General features: G+C 48.8%; 1 protein-coding gene across 1 annotated transcript in view; it reads right to left on the bottom strand.

The window, feature by feature from the left end:
• Window positions 1-1,852: 1,852 nt before the first annotated feature.
• Window positions 1,853-18,794, bottom strand: part of LOC134434713 (olfactory receptor 14J1-like) — a gene marked incomplete at its 5' end in the record, with an annotated part of 36,984 nt that continues 20,042 nt past the window's right edge. The window contains one exon of the mRNA XM_063183340.1: window positions 1,853-1,858. Coding sequence (XP_063039410.1) covers window positions 1,853-1,858 — 6 coding nt within the window. The remainder of the gene's footprint in view (window positions 1,859-18,794) is intronic.

Genomic DNA, 18,794 nt, shown 5'->3' with positions numbered 1-18,794 from the left:
TGAGATACAAAAAGGAGATCCCAAATGATCTTCATGCAAGCATGCAGTAAAGAACTGCTCCTGCTATCCTAATGAAGCGTTTGCTTTGGCAATTACACTCTTCCCATTCATCTTTTGATGCAGACACCTCAGGTTTTCCCCCACACCCTTGCAAGGCTGGCAGTCACTGTTTCCCATTTCCTGTTCTTCCCCAGAGATGGTGCAGTGGCTGCTTTGAAACAAAGAGCCCTGAGATCTGAACAGCTTGAAGGAGCATGAAGTGCTAATTAAGTGCTCATATTGGTAACACCCAGGTCTGACCTTCCCAGAGCTCTGAAGCAGCAGCAGCAGGACCATGCATCATTCCTGTTGGTGGATGTTCATGTTTCTCATGTGCAAGAGCAATGACTTTGAGGAGGGACAAAAATGCCCCTCTCCAAACAGTGGGTGTGCAAGGAGATGTGAAGTTTCACAGCCTCTTCTAGGATATTTCAGAAAGATCTAAGAGAATATTGTGGCATGGGGTAGGAATTCCAGAGGAATCCCCACAGGGCACATTCACTCTGCTGCTGATGGCAACCCCATAAGCTCACAAACCAATTTTCCCTGCAATGTGCCACCCTGCCTGGGCTTTACTAGGCCGGGACTAGACCCAGAGCCAAGAAAACACATGCAGCCAGGTGACATTGTGTAACATCGGAAGCTGGCAACCATGAGGACTTTGCTGTCAAAAGGTTACAGTTTGCACTGGGCCCAGAATTGCTTTTCCCTAAGGCAAAGCAACTTGAAATGTGAAGTTTCAAAGCTTCGAATGACTATGAAAGGAAACTGCAAAATAATTTCTGGAAGGGCAGCATTGTCAATGATCATGCAGCCCACCAACAGCTGGAGCTGAATCCAGAATTGCTTCTTTCAGCTGTGCAGGAATTCATTCCACTGGCAAGCACTGGTCCATGGGAAAAAATGATCCCCTAGCTCTGGGCTGAACGGCAGCCAGGCTGCAGTGCAGATCTGAGGAACCCTTGTCACTTGTTATTGGCCTCCCAGTGCACTCATCCTTCTGCAAACAAGGGGAAAACAACACAGCTGCACTGCTCTCCCGGGTAAATTTACATACAGGTGATTTTGGCAAAGCAGTGCATCATTTCCCGGTGAAATACACGACCTCTTCTTACCTATGGAATTGTGATTGAAGACACCTGTGAGCCAGATCTGTGGGAGATTGCAAAGGAGCAAAGCTTTGGGATTTGGGCACACTTCTCTTGGTTTCTTTGCTCAGGCCTTTGGTGAGCACAGAACACACCTAGGTAGAAAACCTTTGACTAGACAAGATCTTTTGGATCCATTGTCCCCCAAACATGTTAATGTGTGGCCCTGTTACAATGACAAGTTGAAAACAGCAGCACAAATGACACAAAGAAACCATGGCCAAAGAGGAAGAGGAAAGAGAAGAGGCCCAATGAGGAAAGGATGTGGTGAGACACTGGCACATTGAGTGAGATGCTCTCCCATAATCTCTAGGCTAGCAGGTCATGGTCTCACATTCTCCTCTTGGTTTTTTCAATTTTGTTTATTTATTTACTTTTTTTCATCATCAAAATGAAATATATAGAATTAAAAACATGTCATCAAAACTTAAAGACAGAATCAAAACACATTAATTCAAAACTACATCTAAAGATCAGAACATATGTACAGCTGTAACTATCAAGCCTAACGCATCAATCCTATTCTTCAAACACTCTTCATACAGGCGGCAGCTTCTTCCTGAGCTTGGAGGAAAGAGAGCTCTTCTGGATGGGAGGCGAGGACTTTGTGGGTGAGGGAACATTGGAAGTGTCCCGAGAAAACTTCTCCTTAAGACTGTAACCAGTCAGATCTGCAAAATGGAGACACAAAGTTTAACAGAGAGGCAAAGTTTAACAGAGGCCACCATGCAAACCTAAAGCAGCTGAAGCTCCATATTTCATGGGACACATTTCCTGGAAATGTCCAAACAGCTGCACAGGGAAACATGCTCCTGCTGGCAGACACTGAGGCAGGCCAGGGCAAACCTGAGCCACTTGCCCAGAGCTGGCACAGGCCCAGCCTGGCCTCTGGGCTGCCCTGGGACAGCAGGGAGCCCAGAGCCCTGTGCTCCCCAGGAATGGCTCAGCTGCACATGCACCCTCCTGCTCCTCCGCCTGCCCCACAGCTCAGCAGCCCCACAGCTCCAGGGGCACTGGCAGCAGCACAGCTCATTGCAGGGGCACGTGCAGGGCACAGCTGTTCCCTGGCAATGTGCACAGCCTCTCTGGGCTGCCACAAGACCCTTCCTGCCAGCAGAGATTGGCCCAGCTCCCCCCTCACCTCTGTGTGAGGCTGAGCCATGATTGCCTTCACCTTGTCCTCAACCTGGAGCAGCTTCAGGCCCCCCATGCCATGAGTAGGAAGGGCAATGGAGAGAGCAGGGGCAGATGCACACCACAGAGACCTGCAGCAGGATTGAGGCTCTTTTCACCCATGTATCCCGAAATCTGCAGAGTTTTGGAAAACAACAAATGCAGGGAAAACACGTGGTGGGCTGTGAAGTTGCAGAATATCCAGCAATGCAGCCTGTTTCTTCTGTGGAGCTTGGCAATGGATCCATCTGAATGTTTTACCCTATTGCAAAGCTGAGGAAAGGGTGGCAGGCAGTTTAGCCAGGCTGTCCTGTTCTAGAGAGTGTCTCTTGGGAACTATCAGGCCCAGCACCAACATTTAAGGCAGCATTTGCTTCAACTGTCCCATGGCAGTCAGCCTGTGAAGGTGCCTGTAAAGTGATTTATCATCTCAAGGCTAACATGAAACATCACTTTGAATAGAAAGTAGAGCTCTAAGGCCATGACAGTCATACAAGACTCCTTTGGCAGGAGCTGCACCTGCTGTGCAGGCTGTGCCACACCCAGCAGATTGTCCCCCATGTGCTCCATGAGGGCAAGGATGCTCTTCGTTTCCCAAGTTAGTGGCATCATGAGGAGATGTGGTTTTCCCAGGGCCTCTGTGGTCAGCACTGTGAAATACAAAACACTGCTCACAGCTGCAATTGCAATTGTCCCTCTGCCCACAAAAGCACAAGGCTCTATCCTTGGCCTTTGCAGGCACTTTCCCTTCCCCATCAGTCACCACATCCAGGAAAATCTGAGAGACTGGGAGAACTCCAGGAAGCAGCAGGAAGCTGAGTCAGAGGAGCTTTAGTTTGGATATCAGGAAAAAGGGTTTTTCACCCAGAGGGTGGCTGGGCACTGGAACAGGCTCCCCAGGGCAGTGGTCACAGCACCAAGCCTGACAGGGCTGAAGGAGCATTTGGACAACAATCTCAGGCACTTGGTGTGACCCTTGGGCTGCTCTGGGCAAGGCCAGGAGCTGGACTCGATGGTCCTGATGGGCCCCTTCCAACTTTCCATATTCTTTACTTCTGTAATTCTGAGAACTGATGGGCTGCAGGAGGGCAGAAATAGGTGACAAGAGGAGAGAAGGGAGGTTGGTTGGAGAATCAAGTCACTGAGTCCACAGAAGATGCAGGATACAGGACCCTTCCCTCCAACCATTCCCATTGTCTGTCTCATCCCTTCTCCCTCCCCCACACACAAAGGTGAAGAACATCACTAAAAGAAGAAGAACCTACTTGACTCCCATGTCCATGAGAGCAGTCATTGCTCGTGCAGGAGTCACATTCTCCACCATGATCCCGAGGGTCTGACTGGCTGCTTTCTGAACAAATTCTGGGGCGTTGGACACCATCTGGAGAAGGACCCGAGCAACCTCATCCACCTCAGAGTCCATGTCCTTCTTCAAGGTCACAGAGAGCTCTCCCAGAGTGACAATGTCAGAGCAGGACACCTTGGAACCGAGGTTGGTCACCTGGGGAAGCCATGAGGGGAAACATAAGAATCACCTTGGAAAGAAAACCAGTTGCCTTCAACAGAAGTCCCAGGAAATGACAACACTTCCCATTGTGTCCAGAGGAGCATACAAGGACAGAAGAGCAGGAGAGCACAAGCACAGAAAGGCACTTACTCTGGCACCAATTTCTGGCTTCAGACCTGCTTACTGCAGGCGTAAATAAAAATTTCATTAAGTGTTCTATTTAACCCTTCTTAAATGTCCACATCTTTGTTTTTAGGCCCTTTTACTAGAAAATAAATAAAGAGCTGCTTTCAAATCATGAAGGCAAAAGTCATAAAGATAAAAGAGTCAGGTGCTCCTGTTCAAAAAAGCAACACCAGCAGCTGAAGCACTCAGCCAGGAAACAGAAAACACAGGCTCAGGTCTACAGAATAATTTGCAGCGTTGAATTATAGCTTGGGCAGAGACTGGGACTCTGGCAACTAACATCATTAGTGTCTCAGTTTCTGCATTTGCACATTGCATTATGAAGGCACCACACTCAAAGATGAGTGTCAGATACCCGAGCTGCCAGTAAATACAGCTGCATGTGCCCACAGATCCTACAGACAGCTGACAGACATTGGAAATATCAGGTCTAAAACCAGAAATTAAGGCAGACCCTGAGCACACATGGAGGTGAGCAAGCACATACCTACTCTACACACTGTGTATGAAGTATGGGGGACAATTCAGAACAATGTTCTCACCTTGCTGGCAACTGCCAAGCAAACCTCACCAAGTCTACAAAGCAGGAGCTCTGAATGGGACCCAGCCAGGTGTTGGATGGTGAAGAGTCCCTCCTCCTTCAGCTCCCTGAAAGGCAGAAGACTGATTTTTCTCTGCACCAAGGCAGCACCCTCTGAAATGACCAGGCTGGCAGCTCAGTTGAACAATGGGAGGTGCTTTACAAGGAGTGCTTAATGAAATCATGGAATGCGTTGCCCCAGGATGCTGTGGCTGTCAAAAGCATTCACAAACCCAAGAGGCAAAGAGAAGGGGTTTTAGAGTGGCCATTTGAGAAGACAGCCTTTCTGAAACCTCTGGCACATGAGGCCCCTCTGTCCCTGCTTCCTAGAAGCTGTGAGACCGGGCCATGCTGCTGTTTGTTGTCACCTCCCTGTACCTGTCCCTGAGACACAGTGCCACCGGGCTGTTATTGGGGCATTTTCCTTCTTTGCCAGCCCCAGCAGGCATTCAGCAGGGAGAGTCTGCACTGCCACTCTGGAGCTGAGTTTCCACTCTAGGATCTCGGGCTCTCTGTCACCCCCTCCACTCCCCCTCACACATTCCCCAAAAGCAGCAGGATGTCTGCTGGGACCACCTCAGCCTGCAGGAAGGCCAAGTGGGTCCTGGCCTCTCCTGACCCACAGCACAGCTTTCTTTTATCCCAGCATGGAAATATAAAAACTGTATTATCACATCACACAGAGGGCCAGGAGCTTTTTATTTTGGCTGCAGGTGTCCACAGGGGATTGGGGAAGAGAAGAAAAAGAGTGCTTTGCAGCAAGCAACCCAGCTACTCAGGCAGGATGGTAGGAAAGTGTCTGGGAGCTGCTTTTTAGGACTTTGGTTGTTCTGCTGAAGCTTCTGACAGAGCTGGTGGGCAGATCCCAGAGCTGTGGAGAGTTCCTGGGAAATTTGTCCTTGGATATGCCTATGAATGCTCTCCCAGCCAGGAACTGCCATCTGTGTCTTGTCCATATGTTACTGCCTTGACTGTTGAGTGTCTGAGGTGCCTCTTGAGGCTGCTATGGACCTCCTTCACCAAGGAATGGATTGTGATACAACATCCCTTTCTGCTTATGTTTGGGCACTGACAGAGCCTGGACCACTCTGGCTCGAGCTTGGGCTCTGGCCAAGCAAGATTGCCAATGAGAGCAGCTCATGGTCCTCAGCTCTTCCCTGCTGCTGGGACAGACAGACATGGCCATGGGGACAGAATGGAGCTGCCCCATCTGCCAGGTCACTAAGAAGGATGTGAATTTTTCTCTGCCCTGTCACCACCAGTTCTGCCTGGGCTGCATCCTGCAGTGGGCAAAGAGAAATCCAGCGTGCCAACTCTGCAGAAGAATGATAGAAGCTGTCAGGTTTTCTGAGTAGGATGAACAGGACTACATACAATTTGCCATCAGCTCCCCCAAACAATTGCTAGAGTCCAGCAGGGAGAGAGCCTGGCCACCTTGCTGAAAACAGCCCCCCAGACCCTGTGATGGCTGCTCCATCTTCCCCACAGGGAACACTGTCCCCAGCTGAGCAGGGGGCTGCAGGACCAGAGCCTGTGGATGGCCTCCTGCCCAAGGAGTGGGCCCAATTTTTCAAATAACAATGTCATCTACTGGACCAAAGGTGGCTCTGGCTGCAGCAGAAGCTGGAGGGAATATGCCAGCACCAGAGATGGCTGGTTAAGGAATTCATAGAGCAGCATCCTGCATGCCCTCTGTGCCTATGGTCAAGTTGCCAAAACCTTGGTGCCAGTACCGCAGCTTCTCCTCTGGAGCAGTCTGAATTGATGCTAGCATAGTCCAGGGTAGAGAAGCAAAAAGGACCTTTGCATAATCTCCACAGATGTTTCATTCAGCCGTGCAGGGAGATGTTCAGCTCCCAGCACCCACACACAGAGGGTCTCACTTTGTCTCCACAGAGGCCTGGGGGCTGACCCTGATCTCGGGGCAGTACAAAGATAAGGGGGCCGATCAGGGAATAGGGAAGGTGTGGCTCAGGAACACAGGAACAGACATAGGAACAGGGGAAGGAGCCAATGGGGTCTAACAGCTCTTTGAGGGAAGCTTCTTGTGTCTCCCTAGACCAGGGAATGCCCCCTCAGGGTCTCCACAATTTCTCCTGTTTTATATTATTAGGAAAGCTTCTCTGAAGGATCAACTGAATCAACACAAAATGACAAAAATCATCAAAAGCGCTCACAGGACAGCTGTTCAAAATTCAAACAATTCTGAGTTCCCAAAGTGCCAACAGATTTCTTGGAGTGTCTTAGATCTGGCAGGACGGATGCAGGGTTTTCTTAGCAGAGTTTATCAGGAAACTGAGTCACACATACTGAACCTCTGGTCCATGGCCTCCTCACTGCCATCGTGCAGCAAGGAGGCCCAGAGGCTGCTGTGCTCTGGGCCTGTCAGGGATGAACACAGCGGCTCTGTGGCCAGCTCCAGCTCCAGCAGCTCACAAGAGGAGACTCCTTCCAGAAGCTCTGCTGGCTCCAGTGTGGCAGACCAGCAGAGCCCACTGGTAGCCCCCCTCCATTGCAGCCCCCCCAGCTGCGCCCATCATCGCTGCAGAGCAGGAGCTGCCCCAGAGGAGCCGCGGCAGGAGCTCGTGGCAGTGGCAGGTCCCTGTGCCCCGGGCAGAGCCACAGAACCTCTGCTCCTGGCTGGGACAGGGGCTGCTCACCCTGGTGTCCCACCGAGAGGAGGGATCCTGGGCCCCAAACTCTGCCCAGCCCTGCCAAAGGCCACCCCGCCAGCAGTGCCAGCAAGGTTCCTGCAGCCATTCAGTCAAATCAGAGGAAACAAATGTCTCTGTAGCTGACACAGTCTCTGCACACAGATTTCTCCCCCTTCTCCTGGTGCCTTTCCCTGGCTCCAGCAAGAGCTGCAGGAAATGCTGTGTGAGCCATGATGATGGAAGAGCTACTGATAAAAACACTGGGGTGATGCTTTCAGAGGAGTCATGAACGGAAGATTGACCAACCTTCCAGCCAATGGTGTGCCATAAGTTTACATTTTTTAAATAGTTGACTGCAATCTATTAGTAAAAAGAAAGATATGGAAACAAATTAAATCTCCCACAACTGCTGGCTTTCCTCAGGCTCCATGGTCTATGTATTGCTAGATTTACTTCATTTAGGCAGAATATTAACTGCCCTGACTTGTTGGAGACTGACCACAAGGTCTCATCTGTGGTGGGGAGTCACTAGAATTAGCTCAGCAGAGGCATCTTCAGCTGTCCAAGTATAGCAGAAATACATATTCTCTGCTTCAGGGCTGTGTGACAACAGCTGCTGGTGTGGGTTTGTCAGCGTTGCTTCATGGATTACTCCTGGGAAGGAATTGTGTGCACAGGCACAGTATGATGGCTTCGATCTCCTCTAATTACTCCAATTGGATGATGGCCAGAACTTTTAGGCAAAAAGCATCATGACAGAATAATTTACAATATTCTCCAAACTACTCCTGTGGTTTTGATTTTCTTACTGATTAGGTTCAGTGTCTGGCCTCAAGAAATCAGTCCAGAGAGAACAGGCAAACCTCAGCTTGCCTGTTAGAGTTAGAGTTAGAGTGCAAGTCTTTAATCTGCCGTTTTTGCAGCATTTATAAACTGCTTTTCAACATATTTGCAAAAAAATCTCTCAGTTCTTTCTATACCTATCCAGAACCTGACTCTCTCCTTGTTTTATTTTGATTTGAGATCTCAGCATGATTTTTTTCTGGACAGGGAAGTAAGAACCAGGTGCAAATACAGACTACAAGTGTGAATCTGTACTGCAGGAACTGAGCTGTAGCTTGGAATTAAAGGCAAGAAGGGATGCCATGGTAAATGTGAACGTTTAGTGCTGGCATAGGAGCCTTCTGCAATGCTCCACAAACCCATGGTTCACATTGCTAAAAGCTCTCTTTCTGGTGTTACAAAGAGTGTTGAAGACCTGACTGTAAGTAAACAAAATAGCCAGAATGTTAATTTTTTTTAATATGGCAAACAATGACTAATAATTCAGAGCTCATAGAAGTGAGTATTCAGATTTCCACTTAGTATGTGCTGGCAGTTTTAATTTGAAATCAACAGGTTTATCCAAATCAAGTTATCCATAGGCATTAATTTTCTCTATGATCTACCTAAAAATGCCTCATTGTCTGATAAGTTTAGTAGAAATTTGCAAAGTCAACAGTCCACAGATTTTCATTTCTTGTTTAGTGGCTATTCTGCTTGAAAGCTTTTACAGACTAATCAGTTTGGATGTAATTAAAATGCCAGTACATTTCATCTAGCCATTTTGGTATTAGAACAAAACCATATGACTGCACAGCCTTTTAAAAAACATTTTAAAATAAATTTTCAAATCAACAGTCTGAGTAGGACTCAGAATAAAAACTCTACCAAACTTCAACTCCATTGGAAGATTCCCTTGTCACCCTGTGAATCAAATCTACATTCAGAAGATTAAAAGTCCCCATTATGGTGGTTTTGGTATGGTTAGGAACTGGGTCTTCTTCCTTCTCAGCTCCATGCTGCAGTGCCTTTGGGATGTGGCCTGCTGGCCGTTGTTTGTGCAGCCCTGGTGTTTCTCCCTGAGGCAGAAAGTGCAATTGCATTTCCAGCCCAGAGCCCGTGAGGAGTGGGGCGTGCAGAGCTGTGCCAGACCCAGGCCAGCAGCTGTGCCGCCAGAGGGTTTTGGTTCCTGCCCAGGGCAGCTGGTGCCTCTCTGCCGTGAGTGCCTCCCCTTGCCAGGTGCCCATGGACAGCAGGTGCAGGGTTCTGCACGGGGCATGGAACAGGGTGGGGATGTCTGCTGGCAACAGAGTGCAGCGGAGAGCAAACAGTCCAGGATGGTCCTGGAGTGTGTGACAGAGAACTCCTGACACAGCTGGTGACTGAGCCAGTGAGGGAAGGCACTGCTGGGCCTGCTGTTTGTGAGGAGAGAAGGGCTGCTGGGTGACAGGAGGGTTGGAGGCGGCCTTGGGCTCAGGGATCACAAAATGCTTGTGTTTGATTCCCAGAGAAGGAACGAGAGATGTTGGGGAAGTGTTGACCTGCAACAAATTGTGAATTTGTTAAGCTTTAACAGGCAGTGCTTGATCGTACCTTCCCTCACAGCAGTGGTTAATGTGTGCAAGTGGATGTCTTAGCCTTGAGAATAAAGACAGTGGGCCTAATGAGGACGTAGCTGCAATGCATTCAAGGAGAAGAAGGCTCTTAGCCACGGGAGGAGAATTTTAGGAATGAGTTTTTCACCACATGACCACCAGAGACCCTCAAGAGACCCCTACTCTAAATGTCAGTAATTTTGGGGAAGTGATTTAAACATGACAAATACTTTGTGAGAATGTTTAGCCTGTGAGTTAGAGCAAAGTAATGAATAAAAATAATGAAAGTAATGTCTTAGTTCCATGGATACTAACACGTGGGTGTGCATGTTTCAGGGAAGTGATTCCTCACACACCCAGCACTGAAATAAAGTAATTCCTCTTTTCTCACACTGAGCTGGCAGTGTAGATTGGCCCTGCTTGGTAACTTTCATTTTGGTCATTCCTATTGAAGCATAAGGAATGGTTGAAATGAAATCTTTTCCAGCTGTTTCCCTTTGGTTTACCTGTTTGAGGGTTAAAATTGTGTGCTGCAGGTGTGCTGGGTGTGTGCAGAGCAGTGCAGCCCCAGAAACCCCTTGGCTTGCCCACAGGTTGCCATGCCTTGTTGCCAGGTGTGCCCGGCTGTGGCAGGAGAAGGAGCCCGCAGCGCAGTGGGCACCGTGCCCTGCCCAGCCGGGGCTCTCTGGCACAGAGCAGCAGCAGCGCCAGCACCGTTCAACCCACTTCTGCCTTGGCTTCCCCTGGCACACAGAAGCCTCTGGAAATCAGCACCGCCAGTGGCGTTCCCAGCTGGGAGCAGCTGCTGCTGGCGGGCAGATGGTGCCGGTTTGACTGCTGCCAAAGGGGAAGAAAGGCAGAGATGTACCCGCACCGGAGCCCTGGGCATGTCCAATAAAGGTGCAAATATGTGGGGAGATTTGTTAGGAAGCATTTCATCTGTGATGCCAACAGTGGCTTCTCTCCTGGTTCTGTGTGTTCTGGATGAGTAATGCAATGGTTGGCTCTGACAATTAAGAAGTAGATGTTATGTGGATGTTCAAATGAGTAGTGATTATATTGTAATATATCCTCCCATAGTCCTCTTTCCCGTCCCCCTTGTAACAGCCTGGGCAGTCAGGGCATTTGGGGAGGGCTGGCTTGTGACCAACAGGCAGGGTGTAACAACACCTGACCTCCAGTCAGGATGCAAGAAAGTAATCTCCACCAATGGACAGCAGAGAAAGAGTTGACTGAAAAACTTTTGGAGGGGCTAAGGGTATAAATGGCAGAACATCCTTTTTGTAGATGAGCACATGGCTGCTAGTCACAGAGACTCCCAATGCTGCAATTTTTCCTTATTCAGTCCTTTGTAAAGGTTTACTAAACGTTTACAATTTTAAAAGTGAGAGTCATTTCTCACATGTGCAATGCTGTGGGCCATTTTCTTGGTCTGGTTTCCTTTGCTTGTGTCCCATCTGAGTGCTCAGCTGGGGTACAGGCTGTGGGTGCTTGGGGCACCCTTGGGAGTTCCTATTGGATCCCTGAAAAACAGGGTTTGGCCCATGGGGGGAATTTGTGCTGCTTTGTGACAGATAAGAACGTCCCAGGCTCTTTTGTGTTTGCTGTAGGGAAGGTTGATTATTGCTTTGCATAAATTCACAGGCCAACATGGAGCGTTTGCTTTGTGATGTCAGGGCATGGTTGCCACCTTGTCGTAGTGGCATCAGAAGGTTGCCTTGGTGCACAGAAGGCCTGAGTGTCAGAGCAGCCCTAGTGCTTGCTCACATCAGGAGAACTTTCCTGGCTGGCGCCTTTGTCAGTGGATAGCTGCCCTCTGACAAGAGCCTTTTTTTCCCTAGTTTAGGAAAAACTCATACAACACTGTTACAATGTTTCATCATCTGGCTAAAGCAGCAATTGCTGCCTATGGCATTTCTTTTTCTGTGTATTACATTACACATTTTGCACGTAAATAGAGGTTTCCATTCTACTTAGGCTAGGGTGTATCCTAACCTGGCTTTTATATGTCTTCCTGCTCTTTCTTGGTGGCTGAGTTTCTGGTTTTGAAATAGAAAGAGCATTAGGATGCCAGTGGTTTGCTAAAGCTCCTGTCAAGAGGTCCAGCTAAAAAGGGGGTGTCTGTAGCCACAGGGGCAGCATTTGCAGGGGAACCTGCAGGACTTCCGTTCCCTCCACGGGAGAGTCTGTGGCAGCAGAGTCTGTAATTTCCTCAGTTTGTTGGGACAAGCAGGACACCTTTGAAAATGTAGACTGGCAGAGCTTCTTGGAAGGCCTTCTAAAAACTCTTCAGTTGTTCCCAGGATTCAGAGAAAGCTTATTTTCTTTTTAAATTTTGTCATGAAAGGATTTGACTGTCTAACTTAATAACCTTTTACTGTGTGCTAAAATAGTTATTACCTTTGAAAGAAAATGCAAACTCTAAAGCAGTGAGTGTCTGCTCCTGATCCGTAGAGGTGCTGCTGTGCTCTTCCACAATAGAACTGTCACAGCTCAGGGGAATTTTGGGAAGCTTTTCTGGGCAACTATTTCCTGCAAGTTAATGAGAATTAGTGCGTGTAACTGACCGGAAAAAAAAAGAGTACCTGAAGGAGAGGATTTCAGAAGCTGTTTTATGTGTTTGGTAGAACAGGAGCATTGAGTGTTGAAGAGCAATTTGCATTTTCTTGGTCATATTTGTATTCATTTACTGGCTAAACAGGCCAATGTGTTGGCACAACCAAGAATATTGTCCTGATCTCTTGCTGGCTGTGTGAATGAAATGTGTCCCCTGGAGGGGTGTTGTGAAACAGGAAATCATCTGTGTTTGGGTTGACTTGTTCTGTGGGATTCAGCAGCCCAGGCAGTTTTCTGACAGCATCTGGTTCATTTTCCCTTCCCACTACAGGTCACCTGAAAGCGTGTATTCAGCAGTGCTGAAGATCCTGAGGTGAGTGAGAAAGGAACATTTCATGTTCCTGGTGTTTAAGAATTGTAGAGGAAGATGTAAGCTTGGCCAGTAGCAGTAGACTGAAGAGGGCCAGCTAGGAAGGCCGAAAGAAAATCCATATTCATGCCTGAAACAAAAGTAACAAAGGCAGCGATAGATATTTTTAAATTTCCTTCTCAGAGTTTGAAGAACTAAAAACCTAGTTTTAAAAAGAGAACGATGCTTGCAGACAGCAGATAGGATAAATTTAATTAAGAGCAATTTCCTCTACAGTTGTATTAGATAATTTTAATTTAAACAGAGTGACTTAGAATCCTATTCCTATCAAACTTTATGATATCTACTTGGAACATGAGGTGGTAGAACAGGAAGGCCATCTTGCAATGGTGCCTGCTGTATCTGAAGTGCAATGGGCACCTTTGTGGCTGGGGAGCTGCGTGGGCCCAAAGGACGCAGGGCTGGCGGCCGTGAGCAGCTGAAGAGGAGGCAGTGTGGGGCCAGGGGGCCCAGAAGGCCAAGGGCACGGTGGCTGTGCCAGCAGCAGGGGGGCAGCAGGAGCAGGGCAGGGAGCGTGGCCTGTGCTGGGCAGCGCTGCGGCCACAGCTGGAGTGCTGTGTGCAGCTGTGGGCCCTGGGAAGCAGAAAGTCATGGAGGGGCTGCAGCGTGGGCACAGAGGGACAGGGGAGCTGGGCAAGGGGTGCAGCACAAGGCCAGGGAGGAGGTGCTGAGGGAGCTTTAGCCTGGACCATGGGGGCTCATGAGGGACCTTCAGGCAGACTGCCATAGATCCCTGCCTTGGATCCATAGAGCCAATGCTCAGCACGAGGGCTGTTTCCCTGCCAAACATCCCTTCACGGCCTCCAAGTGCTTTAGACACTGGAGTAGGTAACACTTTCATATTTTGTTTGTTTATTTGTTTGTTTGTTTGCTAGAAGGAGAAGCCTTGTTGTCCTGGTTTAGGGCGAATTTGGTAGAGAACCTCCAAAGGGGCCCCTCCAGAAAGCAAAACCCACACGGCCCCTCCGCCCAACCGGTTCGGGAAACAATTCCTCGGAGAGAAGTGGAAAGAACCTGCTTATTTAACAGGCACAGCACCCCCCAGCACACAAAAGGAACAATACCAGATGACACCGCTCTGAGAAAGATGACAAAATCAGAAAGTTTCTTTCGGGGGTGGTTGCTCTGTTCTCAGTCCCTCCGGCGCTGGGGCAGCTGCTGCAGGCCAAAAGGGTGCAAACCCTCGGTGTCCCCAGGTCCCAGTCCAGAGTAGGTTCGAAATGGTTGATAAAAAGGAGAGGAGAAACAGTCCAGGAAGATTTTGGTATGTTTAGCTAGAGCAAGCGAATAAGCAGAAGCAAAAGCAAGCAAAAGCGAGAGCGGAGAGACAGCAAGCAAAGCAGAAAAGCCAAAAGTAAAAAGCGAAAGCAGCCCTATGTACTGCCCATCTCTGTGTCCCTGATAAGAGAAACCCGAAGAAAACTTTCACTCTTCAGAGACAGTCTTAAAGGCACAGAACAGATGAATGGGGATACAAGCATCATAATGTCACCCCAGGACATTCCACCCCTTATCCCCATATCATCAACATACTACAACACATCATGCATTATTCATACAAAATGTCCATCTGTTCCCCCAAAATTTACAACCAATACCCATCATGCCTTCATCTCATCCCCACACTGGATGACTGAATCCAGGCCCTATATTACAGAGCTGCAGGATTCCCCCCTTTCACTTTACTCACTTAAAGTTTCATCTATCACTTGCTCAGACCTTTGACACTTACACATTTCCTTCTATCTCATGTCTGTATGGTTTAATGTACAGACAATGGCAGTAACATCCAATGAACAGTGATATTGCACATCATTCTTACTCCACAATCAGATCTCCCTGAGGTACATATCGTGTTGTTCCATCTCTTTGCATTATCCACCATGTGCAACCTGGTCCCTGAGCAAAGACAACCCCACGAATGGGTTTGTCTCTACTCGAGGCAGAATTGATCCACACAGTCTTCCCTAACAAACCTCTGATATGTACCACTGGGACTTTGTCTCCTTCTGTTATATTCAGGGACTCAGACTAGGCAGGACCTGCTCGCTTGGTGGAACCTCAGGTGTTAACTAACCAGGTGGCCTTTGCTAAATGCTGCTCCCAATTTTTGAAAGATCCCCCACCCAAAGCTTTCACCTGGGATTTTAGTAGTCCATTGTACCTCTCCGCTTTGCCTGCAGCTGGTGCATGGTAGGGGATATGGTACACGCACTCAATGCCATGTTCCCTAGCCCAGGTATTGATAAGGCTGTTCTTGAAATGGGTCCCGTTGTCAGACTCAGTCCTCTCAGGGGTGCCATGTCTCCACAGAACTTGCTTTTCAAGGCCCAGGATGGTGTTTTGGGCCGTAGCATGAGACACAGGGTAGGTTTCCAACCATCCAGTGGTGGCTTCAACCATGGTCAGCACGTAGCGCTTGCCCTGGCCTGTCTGGGGCAGTGTGATGGAGTCAATCTGCCAGGCCTCCCCATACTTGTACTTGGACCACAGCCCACCGTACCAGAGGGGCTTCACTTGCTTGTCCTGCTTGATGGCAGCACACGTCTCACAGTCATGGATGACTTGAGAAATACTGTCCATGGTTAGATCCACCTCTCGGTCTCATGCCCACTTATAGCTGGCATCTCTGTCCTGGTGGCCTGAGGCATCATGGGCCCATCGAGCTAGGAATAACTCTCCCTTATGTTCCTAATCTAGGTCTATTTTGGACACCCCTATCTTTGCAGCTTGGTATACCTGCTCATTGTTCTGTTGCTCCTCATTGGCCCTACTCTTGGGTACATGGGCATCTACATGGCGGACTTTCACAGGTAGCCTCCCTACCCTGGTAGCAATGTCTTTCCACTCTTCAGCAGCCCAAATTGGTTTTCCTCTACGTTGCCAGTTAGCCTTTTTCCACCTCTCCAGCCATCCCCACAGAGCATTGGCTACCATCCATGAATCAGTGTAGAGGTAGAGCTTCGGCCACTTCTCTCTCTCAGCAATGTCTAGGGCCAGTTGAACAGCTTTGAGTTCAGCAAGTTGGCTCAATCCACCTTCTCCTTCAGTGGCCTCTGCCATCTGTCGTGTGGGGCTCCATAAGGCTGCTTTCCATTTCCGGTTCATCCCTACAATGCGACAGGAACCGTCAGTGAAAAGAGCGTAGCGTGTTTGCTCTGGTGGCAGTTGGTTATAGGGAGGAGCCTCTTCAGCACGTGTCACTGGTTCTTGTTCCTCTTCATCTATGATACCAAAATGTTCACCTTCGGCCAATTTGTAATTACCTCCAAAATCCCAGGGCAATTCAGTTTACCTATACGGGCGCACTGAGTGATGAGAGCAATCCACTTGCTCCATCTAGTACTGGTGGCATGGTGAGTGGAAGGAACCTTGCCTTTGAACATCCACCCCAGCACCGGTAGTCGGGGTGCCAGGAGGATTTGTGCTTCAGTGCCTATTACCTCCGAGGCAGCCTGGACTCCTTCATAGGCAGCCAGGATTTCCTTCTCTGTTGGAGTGTAGTTGGCTTCAGACCCTCTGTAGCTTCGACTCCAAAATCCCCGTGGTCGACCCCGTGTCTCCCCAGGCACCTTCTTCCAAAGGCTGCAGGAAAAGCCATGGTTCCCGGCTGCAGAGTAGAGCATGTTCTTTACCTCTGATCCTGTCCTGACTGGGCCAAGGGTTACTGCATGAGCAATCTCCTGCTTGATCTGGACAAAGGTTTGTTGCTGCTCAGGGCCCCAGTGGAAATTGTTCTTCTTGTGGGTGACCAGGTAAAGAGGGCTCACGATCTGACTGTACTCAGGAATATGCATCCTCCAAAAACCTATTGCATCCAGGAAAGCTTGTGTCTCTTTCTTATTGTTGGGTGGAGACATTGCTGTGATCTTGTTGATGACATTGGTGGGAATCTGACGCCGTCCATCTTGCCACTTCACTCCCAGGAACTGAATCTCACGAGCTGGTCCCTTTACTTTGCTCTATTTAATGGTGAAACCAGTTTCCAGGAGGATCTGGATGATTTCCTTCACTTTCTCAAACACTTCCACAGCTGTGTTCCCCCACACAATGATGTCATCAATATACTGCAGATGTTCTGGAGCCTCTCCTCTTTCTAGTGCAGTCTGGATCAGTCCATGGCAGATGGTGGGGCTGTGCTTCCATCCCTGGGGCAGTCGGTTCCAGGTGTACTGCACTCCTCTCCATGTGAAAGCAACTGAGGCCTGCATTCTACTGCCAGAGGAATGGAGAAAAAGGCATTGGCAATGTCTATAGTGGCGTACCACCTTGCTGACTTGGACTCCAGCTCGTACTGGAGCTCTAATATGTCTGGCACAGCAGCGCTCAGCAGTGGAGTCACTTCATTCAATGCACGGTAGTCCACAGTCAATCTCCATTCTCCTTCAGATTTTCGCACAGGCCAAATGGGGCTGTTGAAGGGTGAGTGGGTCTTGCTGAGCACCCCTTGTCTCTCCAGCTCTTGGATCATCATATGGATGGGGATCACAGCATCTCGAGTGGTTCTATACTGTCATCGATGCACTGTTCAGGTGGCAATTGGTACTCGCTGCTCTTCTCCCGTCAGGCATCCTACTGCAGATAATCTCAGATAACCCAGGCAAGGTGTTCAATTGCTGGATGCCCTCTGTCTCTACAGCAGCTATTCCAAATGCCCATCTGAGTCCTTTTGGGTCTTTGAAGTACCCACTTTGAAGGTAGTCTATGCCCAAAATACATGGGGCCTCTGGCCAGTCACAATAGGATGCTTCTTCCACTCATTTCCTGTTAGGCTCACATCAGCTTCCACCAAAGTGAAATCCTGGGATCCCCCTGTCATACCAGCAATAGAAACAGACTCTGTCTCCACATGTCTTGATGGGATTAATGTACATTGCGTACCAGTATCAACCAAAGCTTTGTACTCTTGTGGCTCTGATGTGCCAGGCCAACGAATCCACACAGACCAGAAAACATTGTTTTCCCCGGTCTCTACCTGGCTAGAGGCAGGGCCCCTCTAAGCCTGGTTATCCTTCTTTCCCTGGGCATATATTTTGGATGTTCCTTCGAGGGGATCAGACATGTCATCATCATCATACCTGGTGGTTTGGCTACGGGCAACTGGAGCTGCTTTGCTTCTGTTGGCTTCCTTCAGTTCAGCACCCGTCGTGCCAGAACAGCAGTAGGTTTCCTATCCCACCTTCTCATGTTTTCCCCACAATCACGCAGGTAGAACCACAGCTCAGCTTGTGGGGTGTACCTTCTCTCACCATCTGGTAAACGTCTGCCTTGAATACCAGAACCTCTGATCTGTACTGCTGAAATTTGGAGAAGGTCTTCTTTAATCTCCTCTCTAAGCTTCTTATGATTATCCTCTATCTTATCCTCTAAGTTCTGCAGACGTGTTTCTACCGCTGCGATTCTGGCATGTGTCGGGCCATGTACAGCATCTGCATATGCTCGGAGCTTCCTTGCCATGTCCAGCACAGTCTCATCCCTCTCATCTCTCTTCATGATGGCTAAGGCAGAAGCACATTCATGTGGCCCAAGTCATTCAAGTTTTCACCACATCACAGACATGCATGGTACTAAGTCTGGATTCCTAGTTGTTACGTCATCTGAGAAGATAATCTCTGCCACTGCCATTTCTCTCAGGCGTTGGATCCCTTGCTCTATTGTCTTCCACTGAGTTTGCTGCATATAGAGATCATCTGCACACAGGTATCTTTGTGCAACACTGTCCAAGACCACTGCCCAGAGGCTGTGAGCGTTAGCCCCCCTCATCATTCCTTGGTCGATGACAGGATCCTGCGACAGGGATCCCAAATGCCTTGATTCAGTGCCATCCAGAATTGTAACCTTGCCTGCAGCATTCCAGAGATGGACCAGCCAACTAATTATGGATTCATCAGGTCGTCTGGTGTAATCCTTCCTTAGGCCACGAAGGTCCTTCAGGGAAAAGGACTCAATATTTGCATCTGATCTTGCAACTGCTGCTTTGACTCCTGATTTTATGTCAGGAGGCATTGAGGTTCCTTCTCCTCCATCATCATCATCATCATCATCATCATCATCATCATCATCATCATCATCATCATCATCATCATCCTCCACTGGTCGATTGG

This window comes from Melospiza melodia, unplaced genomic scaffold (genome assembly GCF_035770615.1).
Source record: "Melospiza melodia melodia isolate bMelMel2 unplaced genomic scaffold, bMelMel2.pri scaffold_46, whole genome shotgun sequence".
Taxonomy (NCBI): domain Eukaryota; kingdom Metazoa; phylum Chordata; class Aves; order Passeriformes; family Passerellidae; genus Melospiza; species Melospiza melodia.
Note: the sequence above shows the minus strand (reverse complement) of the source record. Positions and strands in the feature narration are given on the sequence as shown.